General features: G+C 39.6%; 1 protein-coding gene across 1 annotated transcript in view; it reads left to right on the forward strand.

Moving 5' to 3' along the window:
• The window catches only part of LOC124155387, a 54,343-nt gene that overhangs the window by 37,384 nt on the left and 2,333 nt on the right, over positions 1 to 14,626 (forward strand). The window contains exons 3-4 of the mRNA XM_046529162.1: positions 3,843 to 4,050; positions 8,313 to 8,442. Coding sequence (XP_046385118.1) covers positions 3,843 to 4,050; positions 8,313 to 8,442 — 338 coding nt within the window. The remainder of the gene's footprint in view (positions 1 to 3,842; positions 4,051 to 8,312; positions 8,443 to 14,626) is intronic.

Genomic DNA, 14,626 nt, shown 5'->3' on the forward strand with positions numbered 1-14,626 from the left:
ATCGTCATCGAGATTTAAAACAGCAGATTTACATTCCAGAGCAGCGGCGTAACTATGGGGAGGGGGGGGGGGTGAGGGGATAGATCCCCCCCAAAGCCTCAGAGAATTAAAAAAAATATTTGAAAGCATTGTCTAGTTTTGGCATATAATAAATCCATCTGTTTAAAATTAAATTGCCAAAATGATGCAAAATGTATTTTCAGGCATTTTCAAAACTTTTTCCCAGCCTGGGGTGCGACTCCCGTCGCCTTGTGGAGGGGGTGGGGGATCACACCCCAACCTCCTCCATCCACCCAAAGCATATCGCTAGTTACGCCACTATTCCACATTGCAGTTAGACTCCTCTTTATCCAGATGCATATTCCGTCTTTATATGTAGACCACGTGGCCATGATTCGGCCGTTTGTATGCCATGATGACTTTGGTGCTTATGAAAAATACACTCGTGGCATAATAGAGAAATTGGTGAGTTAAGTGCACCTCCAAGTAGCTGAATGAAGATGGAAGGCGATTGCGCTGGCTGATACATTAGCCTCCCATGATCGCGAAAAACAATTGCCGGCGGCGATCATTTGAGAGTGATCACTCGAGTGATCGCGATTATTATCGCTCGGAAATGACGGATAAAATGACTGTGTGATTCAGGCTTAAGACAGTAAAATTGAATATCCAATGAATATGAGGTGAGTTACTACGACGAATGGTTTCATTTTATGGAGGAAAAGGGTCTGCTAAAAATCATATTCTTTCCAAAATTAACCCTCTATGAGGCAATTTCTAAAGTAATAATGTTGAGTTGAAACTTTGTCAACATGATTTTTAGACCATTTGACAAGCTTTAGGAGGGGTGGGGTGTTCCCCTGATAAAATTGTGATCACCCTTGCTGTACTTGCTTAATTTGTCGCCGCAACCACTGATTCGTCGCTCGCAGAATGCGACGCAAACACGAATGTTGAAATCCCGGCCAGAGCCTAATTTAAAAGTCCCAAGGAAACCTCCGAAAATCCAAAGAACTGCGGATTTCTGACCGAAAAAAGTCTTCATGCACATAATTGCCGATAATTAATTGATGATATACTCAAACGACAGCTTCATTGGCAGAAGGAGAAAGTACTCGACTGAAAAATAGATGGTCGCGGGTTCGAGGCCCACCTTGGTCAAAAGGCCTTATCAAGGACATGGGTGTTTGTGATCGTACAACGTTTTTGGATTCCTCCGCACTAAACGCCTCAAATGCGCTGTTTTCGTGGCGGTGAAGACACTCGGATAAATAAGTGCTAGTGCTTGAAACTCAATACGATTCTCAGTGCATGTGGTTTCCGAGGAGGCATGTAGTATTACCGGATCGATCGTCAAAGATTTTTGGTGGAAAAAGTTGTTTAGCAAACATATTTTTTGTAAAAAAACTCACTCGCTGTAATAGTGAGGAAAGAGGCAGTGGTGAACGGAATGATTGTGGAATATACGGAGCACTGCAGAAACAAGTGACTTTGTACGCACTCACGCGCACGGGTGCAAACTTAAATACACCAACGGAAGAAAATATTTGACTTAGCGGGTACTCGAATCCGGAATCCGGGTTCGAATCCCGGCTAAGTCAAATATTTTTTCATGGCGAACTTCATCCGCCGGTGTTATAATTCTTCATACTGTTATTGTAGTCCTCTGTAATTGGCCTCGTGCTGTTTTTGGACGGGATTAAATAAGCAAATAAATAAGTATTTATGGAATATACGCTCTGATCGCAGAGCACTTGGCTCTTCAGCGAGTGTTTATCCCTCGGTTGCCATGCCGACCCGTCTTCCCCTCTGCACTCGAATAGTAGGTACGCACGCACAGACACGCATGCACTTAATGCGTGTGCACTCACGCACGGTGACTTTGCGTGCGCACGATTGGATCTTCCCGCCTCTTCATCTCACTCCCTTCCGAATCCACTTTCGCTCGTATCTCCTTTAATCGCATCTTAGCCAATCCTGTTCTTCCGGTCCATCGCTATGCGTCCACTGACCCACAATGCACCCGTTCGACCACTCCGCACCAAGCCATGATGCGCGCCTGACCTTGCACAAGCCAAGCCACAGCAGGTGCCGACAGGACCAAAGCTGGAACGGCGCACGAAACATATATTACTGTCAGGAGGAAATAATGGCATTCGTAGACGAGAAGAGCGCGCTTTGTAAGGGGGCCTTTGGATACGAGATCGGAACGGCAAAGACCCAGATCACGTGACGATTGTTCTCCATGCTGTTTACAATCAATTGGGAATTCCATTGTCGTTGAAATTTAGTGCTCGCGAAAAAGGGAAAGTCTGAGGGATTTCAATGCAACCTATCCACAGCCACCGTGAGACTCTTCTGTTTACATTTCCTCCGAGGCCTGAATCGAACGATATGTATGAACTTGCTCAAGGTTGCTTGTGTTTGTCGCTATGTTACCATGGGACGGTTGGTTTTTCCCTGGATATATGGGAAATGTAATTGCAAAAAATGTTATCCACATTTTTCATTTTAAAAAATCCGAAAACTTCCCTAAAACAGCGTGGTATTTTTTATTGTCAACAATGGTAGCGTAAGGGAAAATTTCATTGGTTTCACTTCGCTTAGGATTTACTATGAATGCTAGGATCCTTCTATTATGAGAACGAGTAGACATCTAGGATGCTAATGGGTCTATTATGCTGTATGTCCAACTTGCTTTCTCTGAATCAAACGATACTTGCACATGTCCATGAACTGCAATTAGTGAATGAAATTAACGAACACTTCCATGGTCCAATTGCTCCTTCAATTTGGAACAATATTCCGACGAATATGGAATTTAAATATTTTACCCTCGAATATTGAAAATATAGTCGTGCAGAGATATATTTTTGATCACCTGTCAAGAAATACGGTGCAATTATTTAAAGAAAAATATGAATGATACGTGTACTTAATACGTTTTTGATGTGATTATTATCATTTGTATTATTTTTAATTTAAATTTTATTGTGATGAGATAAATATTATTTGTGATGAAATAAATATTATAAGCTGGAAAATATATTTTTTAAATATCTGATAGCTCTTGAACTGCAAAAATTCCTCCCCCTCACATCCCCTTGCTCCCAAATCAAAGTGTCTCCTGGCCACACCCATTCCACCGCTTGTGTCCCTTCGTCCATCCGGTCATCAAGTTGGGATGAAATAATGTTTTCAATCCATTCTGTTTTGAATCTGTTCACTCGAATGTATGAACACGTACTATTGGGAAATAGTATAACTTAACGAAAAAATGGTGGATAAGGAACTTTAAGCCTTGTTCTCTCCTCTTTCCAATTTTGATCACAACAATCTATATCTACCGGTATTTTTTTCCTTCCCATCCTGCTTTTTTTGCTGAGCCAAATTTTACTTGCGTATAAATTGTTTTTTTCTTCCTAGGGTGATGCCCACAGCATATTAAATGTATATTCTATTCTTTTCTATTATTCGTATTCTTAGAGATTACAATATCCTTAACGATATAGAATTATTTTAAACCGCTCAATCCGCTCTCATAAATCTGTTCTTTAATCTACCTGAAGGATACCTACGGTTTAATGCAGGATTTGAATATCATGAAAACGCTACAGAATTCTTACGTGACCTGTGAGACATTCCTATCTGGTAAAAAATAGCTTAAAATAATTGTTTAAGGAGTAATACTGTTTTCGATTTTCAATATCTTTGACTCACCTCAGCGTATTTTTTGTGCGAGGTTTTTCTGATTTTTTTGTGAATCGACTTCTCGACCGTGTTTGAAATAAAAAAAATGTTTCTGATATATATTTATGCCTTTCTCCCCGCGTTATTGGCAGATCAAGGAGAAGAAAAAGCGCCGCCCTAGCGGTAACAATCACAAGCCCCACCACAAGCCGCAGGGGCAAGAGGAGGAAGAGGACGATGAAGAGGACGACGAAGATGAAGACGATGACGACGATGAAGACGACGAGAGGAGGAGAGGCCTGAGTGGGAGGACCAAGAGGGCTGCCGTGCGCACCGCCATGCTGCACAGCATCCAAACCAGTGAGTGCCCAACACTCGATTCCTCCGCACACTTTTCCTTAGCAGTAGAAGCAGCGTCAAAATGTCACGTTTTTTTTCGTAATTATTTGTCAAAGCTGTGGGTTGGCCTTTCTTGAATTTTCGTGAAAATGGATTTAGTCCACTCGTGCGAAGTTTTATTCTCGTTCGACCACTCTATTGGTTTCTCTGCCATAACATATCGTTTCCCGCTGGAAGGGTCATTTTTTAAGAGCGAAGAGGGCTAAAAACATTTTCTTTTGTCACAAGAAGATAAAATTCCTGAATTCTTGCTGTGATTTTGTGGATACTTGATTGTGAGTGACGAAAAAGATGGCATCCATTGTTTTTCAGTGGGAAAAGATGAAAAGGTTGTGCCTTACCTATTGAAATTCTTCATGTATGGTTCTGAATATATGTTCTTATCATGTTGCAGAGAACAAAAATGTATGACTGGACTCTGAGATTTCGCCGTTGGCGAAACTTCGGTGCCTCTTCTGTTTGCCCAACATAAATCAAAATTCTCTATAGCTCTTAATATGAATAGCTAATTTAATTCAACTTCATACAGTGCATCTGATATAGTCTCGTCATAATAGCCAATCTTTCACGGTTTCAAATCAGCGCTGCAATCATCATAACAATTGATAAATTTACCTTATAATGTTGTGGTTTTAAATGATGGAAAAGGCTAGTTAGCTGTTCCTTGAGTTGTGTTGTGTGTATTGTGTCTTCCTCAATATCGTTAACACAAATACAGAGATTTCTGTTCCGAGACCTTTTCTTCCGTCTCCTACAACAGAAGACTTACAAAATGCGAAAACTCCCCTTGGGCTCAACGGAGCCGCACAAATGAGCCATGCGTGAGCCATTATGCGGTACGAGATTTCCTACACTCGCACACTATTAGCAAACTTTGCAAAAGTCTATTGATACTCGCTGGAGCCACCGGGCTTGTTAAAGCCAATGACTTTTTCAAAAGCGCAAATAAACAAGTTAGCTTGATGACTCGAGACCAATTGATGACCTAGGACAACGATTTCATTTGTCAATTCACAACAATTCGACGGAGGAAACTTCCAGCGGTAACCGCCGAATTAATGACTTCGGTGCTTTAGGGATCGTTGGAAATTCAATGCTCGTATTTTTTAACTCAACGATGACCCACTGTTGGTTGTTGTTCGTAAATATATAGTCACACGAGATCATTGCCCTTCGTTTAACTTAAGGTTGGAAGGCGATACTTGGTGGAACTTGGTGACAGGAAACATAATGAAGAGACACTTTTGTATGTTCCACAGGATGTTTCCTATTGCCCTTCGTGGCGAGTTTAAAATCAATTCCACTTGGTTGTTTGCGCTATCTAGGACGGACCAAGTACCTGTCGTGTGATATTTCAGTACTCGGGCTCGAATTTCGCGGAGGTGGACGCTGTGAAAATGTTTCGTTGATTGAATTGACGTTCATCACCGCGCCCGGCGCGTGGCCTTAATATTCCTATTTCCATGGTGACTGGGGCAGCCGATGCACCCTGCGAGAGATCACGTAATTAGGGCGACTTCCCCCTCCAACGCACACACCCAGAATCCCCCCTGATCCCCCCATTACAATCCGCAAATGCACGAAAACCGGATCTTCCGGTCCCTTTGGATATCTTCAAACCGGTGGCGCTCCCCGCGGAGCAGAACCCAATTGGGCGTGTCGTTTGCCTGTTCATGCGAGGCGAGTTCATTTCTTGCGGAGGACGTCCCCATGCATTATCACGGCATTACAGTGTAGACGCTGACTCCTCCCAACGGACCTAAACGACACTCATGCATACACCCTAGAGCGAAGACTAGAAATACATTTCAACAAATTCCCGACAGCACTTTACTTGCCCATGCAATAACTGACAGCGTCATACTGGTGCTAAACGAATAAGGCTGTAAGCCGCTAGCTCTTTATATGAATAGCTATTTTAATTCAACTTCATACAGTGCATATGATATAGCCTCGCCATACTAGCTAACCTTTCACAGTTTCAAATCAGCGTTGCTATCGTCATTGATAAATTTACCTTATAATGGTGAGATTCGGAGGCTGCACGCTAGGCTTACAATTAGATTGCTTGAGCAGTTGAGAGTAGGTATCATTCAGGGCTACAAGGAGAACATCATATTACACTCCTTGGTCCGACAGGTAAGGTATTTTTTTTTTTTGTTATTAATAAAGAAAAAATTACAAGTCGAGGGCCGGGTTGTAACATGCAGCACAAAACTTTATCTAAAAATATATATAAAAAGTCCAAAAATATATCATGTCTGAAGTACAAAATATTACATGCTAAATAAAAATACAATGAAGGCCCTCATAAATCAATTTTTTTCAGCCTCGTCAAAAAAATCCGAGTATTAATTGTGGAGTGCTCTCCAATTCGGCTCAACTATTCCAATCCTCTATCGCCCTAGTTAGATAGTAGCCAGATGTGGCAAGGAACATTTAAGTGCATTGGAGACCTGGCTCTACCTTAAAAGAATGATCCTTCCACGCCAAATAACAAGGTCCTTCAACCTGTTTTATGGGTCCCTCCAGGCAAGGTTAAAAATACATGCTCTAGAGATACCTCTAATTCCTACTTCTCTCCTCATTGACTCGAGTGATTTCCAGCAAATTATGGTAAACATTTTCGTAAAAACTTGCCTTCCCTTTTTAATGTCTCATATTTGTTAAAAGCGACGCTCAGCGGATAGGTGTAGTAATTCATTTTCTCTCACAATGAGGGAATTTAATAAATTCTAATTGTATAAATGCTCTCTCTGTGGCTATCAATGCCCGCACATTTGATTCATTGAATTGATTCATACCATGGCACCAAACTGTCATCCATTTTAACTCATAGCAGGAGGACTATAGCGTGTCCTAAATACACGCCCCTTCGTTAGTGGATCCTTCATTAAAGAAAATATTAGTTGTTAAACAGTGGTGTCATGGCAACATAAGCAGTGCCGGAACGCAATTCCGTTAACTTTTTTTACAAGTGAAATATTACTCTGTGTGTTTTTTTATTATTACAAGTTCCTTCTGCATTTTTTAAATAAATGTATGTTTTGGTAACGATTGTATATATTAGAAATTTTGAGGCACCAAAATTGATAAAAGTGTTATTTGAATATTATATTTATAAAGGGCTTTCCAGCACCATGACACCACTGCTGTTAAACCCATTATAAATTTCCGTCGGAATGGGTTTGTGTCTTTTTGGAATTCGCAGGTCCGTATATTCACTCCAATCGCTATGGGCTCGCTTGCCAATTCTATTTTGTTTTTACGTAAAAGTAGTTTGAAAATGAAGAGGCGTGTTTATCGTTCCAATTTTCGATCAGCCACCTTCTCGCTTTAGCAGCGTGCTATCGTCGGCCTCAACCCTCTCGCGGATAAGTTGTCAACGTCACAAACTTATATAGAGCGGCTACTCCTTGGCATTGTGCAAGGGCTCCGCATTGTCCATCGCTGCTTACATTCTTGAGAGCCATTTTTTCCCTCAGTGAAAAGTTCTCCCTTATCGAGTGAATGCAATGGCACTGTAGTGACGTCATCAACTCAGGATAAGTGTGCGGCAATTTTCGTGTTTTCCTCATTTTGAATCGACGTCGTAATTACTGAATGGAGACGGTTCCTTTCATTCGCCGTGACATATCGTTCTCTTCCGTCCTCCTCTTTTCAACCCTTTCCAATCCAGAGCTGTTTCTGAGAGAACTCTAATTTCAAGATTTCTTATTAGGTAAACTTGAAATTTTTGCAATTAATCATAATTATCGTGGAAGCCAAATATTTCGTCATTAAACTCTACACCAAAAAATAATACTTAGGTCCGAAAATTTATACATTTTAGATGTTGCTTAGGAGCAACATTTGGTTATTATGGGTTAATAAATTGCGGATTCCGAGAGCGAATTTGAAGTAGCATTCTCTCGTCTTTCCCACCGGGGAAAAGTTTGCGCTGCGATTATTAGGGAATAGAGTAGGTTCTCATCTTCAGCCCCGAAGACACACTCTCCTAAGGACACACCGTTAACGCCTTAAAGTGTTGAGGGCCTCTGTGGGAAACCCTAGAAGCCTTCCAAAGCGACCCCATTTGTCTACGCTGGGTTTAGCCCAAATTGATTGAGAGGCCTGCATTTGTCTCCGACCGTATGACTCATTTCTGCTCTCTTGTGCGTGATATTCGTGTTGGAGATGGTCACGGGCATTGATGATTGATCACTTACATTGACCATTGACAGGTTCGTGGGATCCCCGTCTGCTGGCGCTGGCTGACCGCGTGTTCCAAGGCGTGCAGCGGTGGGCCGCGGAGGCAGAAGACGACGAAGAGCAGCACGAACGGAACCCAGAGCACATTGGAGTGGACACGAGGTGAGGACACTGCGTTAAGCCGATGTCCCACGGTCAAATTTGCATCAAAATATTTGCATCAAAATTTGATGCAACTGACGCGCACCCTGTCCCACGGTCAAAATTTCATCCAACTGGCTTTTGGTCCTATCGTTTGTACAAATCACCGATTTGTACAAATGGATAGGACAGGTTCTAAATTTTCATCCAATTGGATGAAACCAACCAATCACAGGGCCTTTGACAAAAAAGCATCGCCAAGCGCTGTCACACAGGCCAAATAGGTTAAACTTATTAATCGTCTGCATGAGTATTTTAATTAATAATTATGTATATTATGGACATAAAAATAAACTTTGTTGTATCCCACACAGTATGCATTAAAATCCCAACCGGTTTCCACCTTTTCAGGTCGTTATCTTAATCGTAAACCCCTATATAAGGACTTGAAAAGATCGAAGCCGGTTGAGTTTTTTCATTAGTACTGTATGGAACACTAAAAGGTTTAGTTTTAAATTTATAATATCACAATACCACGAAGTGAATTCACAAAACATTATTTCAAATATATATATACGTTCGTGATCGTCTATTTCATCGCCTGGTGTGGTCCTAAAAGTAAATATGAGCAAAAATTGGTCTTTATGATAGGCGATGGAAACTCTCAACTAGGAAATCCGTAATAATTAGTTGATCTTTAATAAGAAGGAAGCGATCTTTAGAATCGCAATACAAGGAGGGATGTTTTGGAAAGAATAAAAGATTTACTTAAGGTATCGAGACCGAATTCTACAGGTTATCTTTGTGTCGGGCATGCAATCCGAGCGAGCAGCTGGAGAAATGACTAATATGAAATGACGATTATACTTGTGAAACACTACAGCTGCCCGTTTCTATTACTAAGATGAGGACCTTATTTTACCAACTGCTAGATTAGGAGAGAAAAATTGCACGCTTTTATTTGTGATTTAAAAGCACGCTTACAGCACTATTCATAACATCTCAACCACAATGTCCATCATGTATTAATAACATTTTCCTCGCGGGAATAAACTGCCTTACGTTTGTATCATGGCGTTTCATTCTGCCCTCAACCTTGCTAATAAGGGACATGAAAATATCCTCACTTATCGTCAATTATTATTGATAATATACGGGAACATCGGCGACCAACTCCTTCTCCAACATGTTTAGCATGCTTATTCCAACGCTTTCATACCCCCTTTCCAGCCAAGGCCAAGTTCAGCATTCCTTCTGTTTTCTTTTTTTTCGCCTCTTTTATGTTCAAGAGGCCTGTTCAGACAACTTCACCTGCTAAAAAAGACAGAATCCTTCACCTCCACAAGTTTCCAAATTTGTTTACATAAATATCGTCTTTCGTTTGTTTTTGATCAAAATGAGATGCATCGTGGGACACCCCCTGTCCAGTTGCATCAAAATATTGGCATCAAATTTTTTGGACAAAAATGTTGATGCAAATATTTTGATGTAAATTTGACCGTGGGACACCGGCTTTACAGCCAACATTAAGCACGGCCCGTGGAAAAAGCAATGGCTAGGATATTCACATTCAGCACTCGGCGAAAAGTTAGCTCCACGGATAATTGTTTTCTTCTATGTCACTCATTCCTGCTCCAGTGCATGGTATAAGTGTTGGTCTATTTATTTATCGTTAAATAAGCTCGTGGGTTCCTCTGATGCACAGTGGACTGAAATCGAAAAAAGCTGGCCAAAAATCATATCTTCCACATTTTTATAATTAACACAACGAAAATTTTCCTACTAATTTTGGTTAGGCTATATAACATGAATATTAAGAAATTTTGCCGAAAAACTGATCCGGGAAGTTTTTTTTAAGCAAGTTCGCGGAGACGGAAAAAAACAAAAATCGACAATTTGGACCGCTTCAGTAAAGAAGGAACATTTAATTGAAATTAATAGTTAGGAGTAAAGAAGTTAGTAGTTTAAAATTAAATTTAATAATTTAAATAAATATTTCATATTAAATACATAAAATTATTTTTTAAACATTATTAATGATTCAGTCAATTAACTTGCGTCAGAATTTTGTCCTAAAGAACACACATAAGAAATCACCTAGCAAACAATTTAAACCAAAATACCACATAAAATTATTTATGAACCATAATAAATTAACATAAATATATAAAACATAAGAAAACATAAGGGATAAATTAACCAGCCCGCTACCAGTTTTCATCGGATTCCCAGCCGTCACTGTCCTCATCAGAAGTTGGCTCCTCCAATACAAGTAAGTTTCGTATATCCTTTGAAACATTTCTTTTAGCATTTGTACATACATAACTATTGGATATTAGATAATACAAAGTAAGGAGGAGCCTTCGGAAAAGATCTCCCATTTCAGCTAAGCGCGAAAATTTTCGCGTGTGTTGCGCTCGGAATCTTCTGATGTCTTTGTGGCGAGATTCCAAAGCTTCCTTCGAAAGTTTGGCAATTGGAAGCACTGCTGCCTTGGCAATTGATGACCCATGAAGCAGCAATTTGTGCACCGTGGGCGGCGTGCAGTACCACGGATACAAATCCACAAAAAGGGATGCAGTTTCTGAGCAGTATACGCTGAAATTGGCGTAATCTATCTCAAGTCCAGATGCCAGAGCTTTTAAAATTGAGGCAAACCTCGAGACGAGTTCCTCACTAATGCCTATTTAAAAAGGAAAAAAGTCCTCACCATATCCTACTTCCAAAAAATTTAAATATCCATAACAAGTTTTGGAATTAATAAATAAAAATATATATAATGAGTTTTTGATGGTAAACATACCGGTAATTTCTGATGTTAGCTTACGTTCAGAAAAAAAACGTTGGGCAGTGTTCCCATCATTAGTCGTGTCTTGACCATGCTTTCACAAGTGGTCTCAAGAAGAGATTCATGCGTATGTGTTGGGAGCGATATATCCTTCTCTAACCAACATCCAAATTTTACTACAAACCTGACACTGATTCTCTTGCATTCTTTCCATACCTGGATATACCTATTGAAAAAGTATTTATTCATGACATTCTTCAACATTTCCTTTATCTTCTCGTCTTTCCCCAAGTTTAACTTGTCATGAAGATATTGAAGGGCCAATTGACGTTTTGATGACAGCGAATTTACACTTTCATTGACAATAACGTCATGTATTTCTTTGCGGGTTACTGTCATGCGCTCCATTTTCTCTCATCCAAAATATCAACAATCTAAACCACCGGGAAAGGAAATAGAAATTAGAACATAATTTCCTGAATAATACACACGATCGCAGAGATATTTTACTTGGAAAGCGTACCTTTTCATCGTTCCGAGATATCCTTCACTAGTGGTAGTTCGGCCTCAACGCTGAAATTTCACGATATAGGGAAAATAAATTCTGGTTCTTCGCTTCCGCAGCGCAAGCACTCACATTCTTTCGCACTCACGAAGACAAACTGACTAATTTTCTCAGTAAAATCGTGAAAGAGAATAGTTTTCAACCAATTGGAAAGAAGCATTTGTAGAGAACCCCGTGCGAGCTACTTCGTAGAAAACGTTTGCGCGGATGCCGAAGGGAAGCGATCCTCAACAGTGCAAAAACCCCTTCATACACCGAGGTAATAAAGCAATAAGCGGCATTATTACAATGGGACAGTTATGAAACGAGTACAGAACTTCATTAACGCTAGATAAGAATCATAGCACGGTGGTTGGGTTTTCGGGTACAGTAGGGATTAACGCGGTCGGCTGGGTAGTGCCCACTCCGCCACACGTGTGCCCTTTTCAGTGTTTGAGCTGATGGTAGCTACAAAAGGCCTAGGAGAGTACGGATAGCAGAATATTCGAGTTTATAGTGGTTAGAATTGGGTTTTCGAAGAATTATTGCTTTGCAGCCGCCCGCTTCCCGAGACAAGAATCTGACTTGCCGGCGAAATCGTTGAGTCCATTATATGTCTTATGAAGGAAATCGTAATGTGCACTTGGAACAATAAGACTAATAAGGCATGCCAAATGTATGCAGTGTATGTAAGTGTAGACAACGGTAATTTGGTCTCACTTTTAGCGAATTATCCTCGACTACATCTAAGTCTGAACAAATGTTCGCATCTAACCACCGCGTCGGGCGGTTGGACATTCACGCACATAACTTGATAGGAGAGGCGGGGTGGTAAATTGGGGCAGGATTTTTCAATTGATAACTAAAGTTGACACTTTATTTTATAATGTGGTGCTAAACACTTCGTGAAGCAAAGTGAAAAGCATAAAGTTTTTCTCTACAATATGTTAAAAATACATGAAAAATAGGACATTCTAATTTTTTAAATAAAAGTTATAAAAATTATCGCTAGAATAAAAAATTTCACTACAACGGATTATAAAAATGTTCATTTTTACCATGAAATTATTTAAATTTAGGCATTTTAAAACATAACGCAACAGTAGCAAAAAACTTCAGTCAATTTTTTCAAAATATGGGAAAAAATTTTTGAGTTCAGTTCAGTCTATTTTGGATCACCTGAGAAATGCGAGTGAAACTTTGGAACGCGTTATTTTGTTGTAATTTTTTCCTTCGTTTTTCGTATTTGATTTGTTATATCTAACCGTGAGCCATAGAAGAAGACATCTTGGGATTAAATATATAAGGTTTTCGAGTTGGAATTGAGAATTTAATTCTGGAAAGGACATCGATGCGGCTAAGAAACAACTCTACTCAATTTGAGCACCTTGTGAACGGCAGTTTAATATTATAGTTTTGCAGAATAATGGTGGATGGCTTCCATTCCTCGCCATCATTTTATAAGAGCCCTCAGGCTAATACATTTGCTGATTGTTTGTTCTGTGAACCGTGCTGAAGGAGGGTGTTAATGTTTTTAAGTTGATGATGGGAGCTGTAGTTGGTGAGTATGTTCAGTGGATTTAACGCCCAAAGTCAACTTTTCTACACTGTATAGAACGCCCAGTTAGTGTGTATATAGCTTACGCATACTCATACTAATTTATATATTAAAACCTAAATTATTTAATTTATTATAAATACTACTTGGGTACATTTATTATACTTGTTTTATAGCAATTATGTGACATTATTTAAACTTAAAATCGTTCCTTATTAACTGAAAGTAAGCCTGAATTTCTCAGTTTTAGCAATCTTGTGCTTTCTCCTTTCTTCTAAGGTGTCATACGTGATTCATGTTTTTTTCTAAGCAACTTTTCTTCTCCCTAGAACTTTTTTGTGTCATCTCGTGATCCGCTTTTAACAGGCATATTCTCAGATTTTCTCCATTGATTCCTCTATATACCATTGCATTGTCAGATCTACCATTATTTTGTTCTCCACTGCTTCTTTGAATGCATGTTGATGTTGTGGCTCCTTAATTTCTCTACTTGCCATATGATCTTCGCTGTTTTCTTTAATTTATAGATTTTCAGATGGAATTTCATCATCACTAGGTTATTATCACTGTTGATATCTATCTCCCGGGCAGTGGCGGATACAGATGGGGGCGCAGGGGGCGCGCGCCCCCCCTTGCGGGTCCGCCCGTATTGCCGAACATTGCAAAACCACAATTGTAAATTTTTTATATCATAAGATGGCATTGTCTTTTACATGTTTATAATCACTTTAAATAAAATTTTCATATACTTTGCCTGTGACTTGATCATCTTTTATTACGATAAAAGTAAAGACAACTCAAGATATGTTGCGCCCCCCCCTTGAGTTTTTTCTGTATCCGCCACTGCTCCCGGGTAGCTTTTGGCTTTTGCAGTCATTTTTCTGATTCTTAAATCTCTACTTCAACAAAATATAGTCTAATTGAAATATTCTTTTGTCTCCTGGCATTTGAATATGAATATCTTCTTCACAGATTCTAAACGTGTTGTTGGCAACCACTAATTTCTGTTATGTGCAGAATTCCAGGTGGCTGTTTTCCCTAAAATTTAGATTTCCTAATCCTTTTTGAATTCATTAAAAAATAGAAAACATAAAAGTGGCTATCCCTACTCAAAGTTTTGAAACACTGTTTTACATTTTCAGCTGGATTTGAACATAAGCAAACGCATGACATCAGGTTAAAACATCATCACTCAAATGAACATTTTTGGAAGCTCATGCACGCACTACATAAACATAGGAGACAAAAATAAGGAGATAAGTTTTCCATGTGTAATTTATGAACATGAGTGCATCCAGCTTAAAAATAATCTTTA

This window comes from Ischnura elegans, chromosome 3, assembly GCF_921293095.1.
Source record: "Ischnura elegans chromosome 3, ioIscEleg1.1, whole genome shotgun sequence".
Lineage (NCBI taxonomy): Eukaryota > Metazoa > Arthropoda > Insecta > Odonata > Coenagrionidae > Ischnura > Ischnura elegans.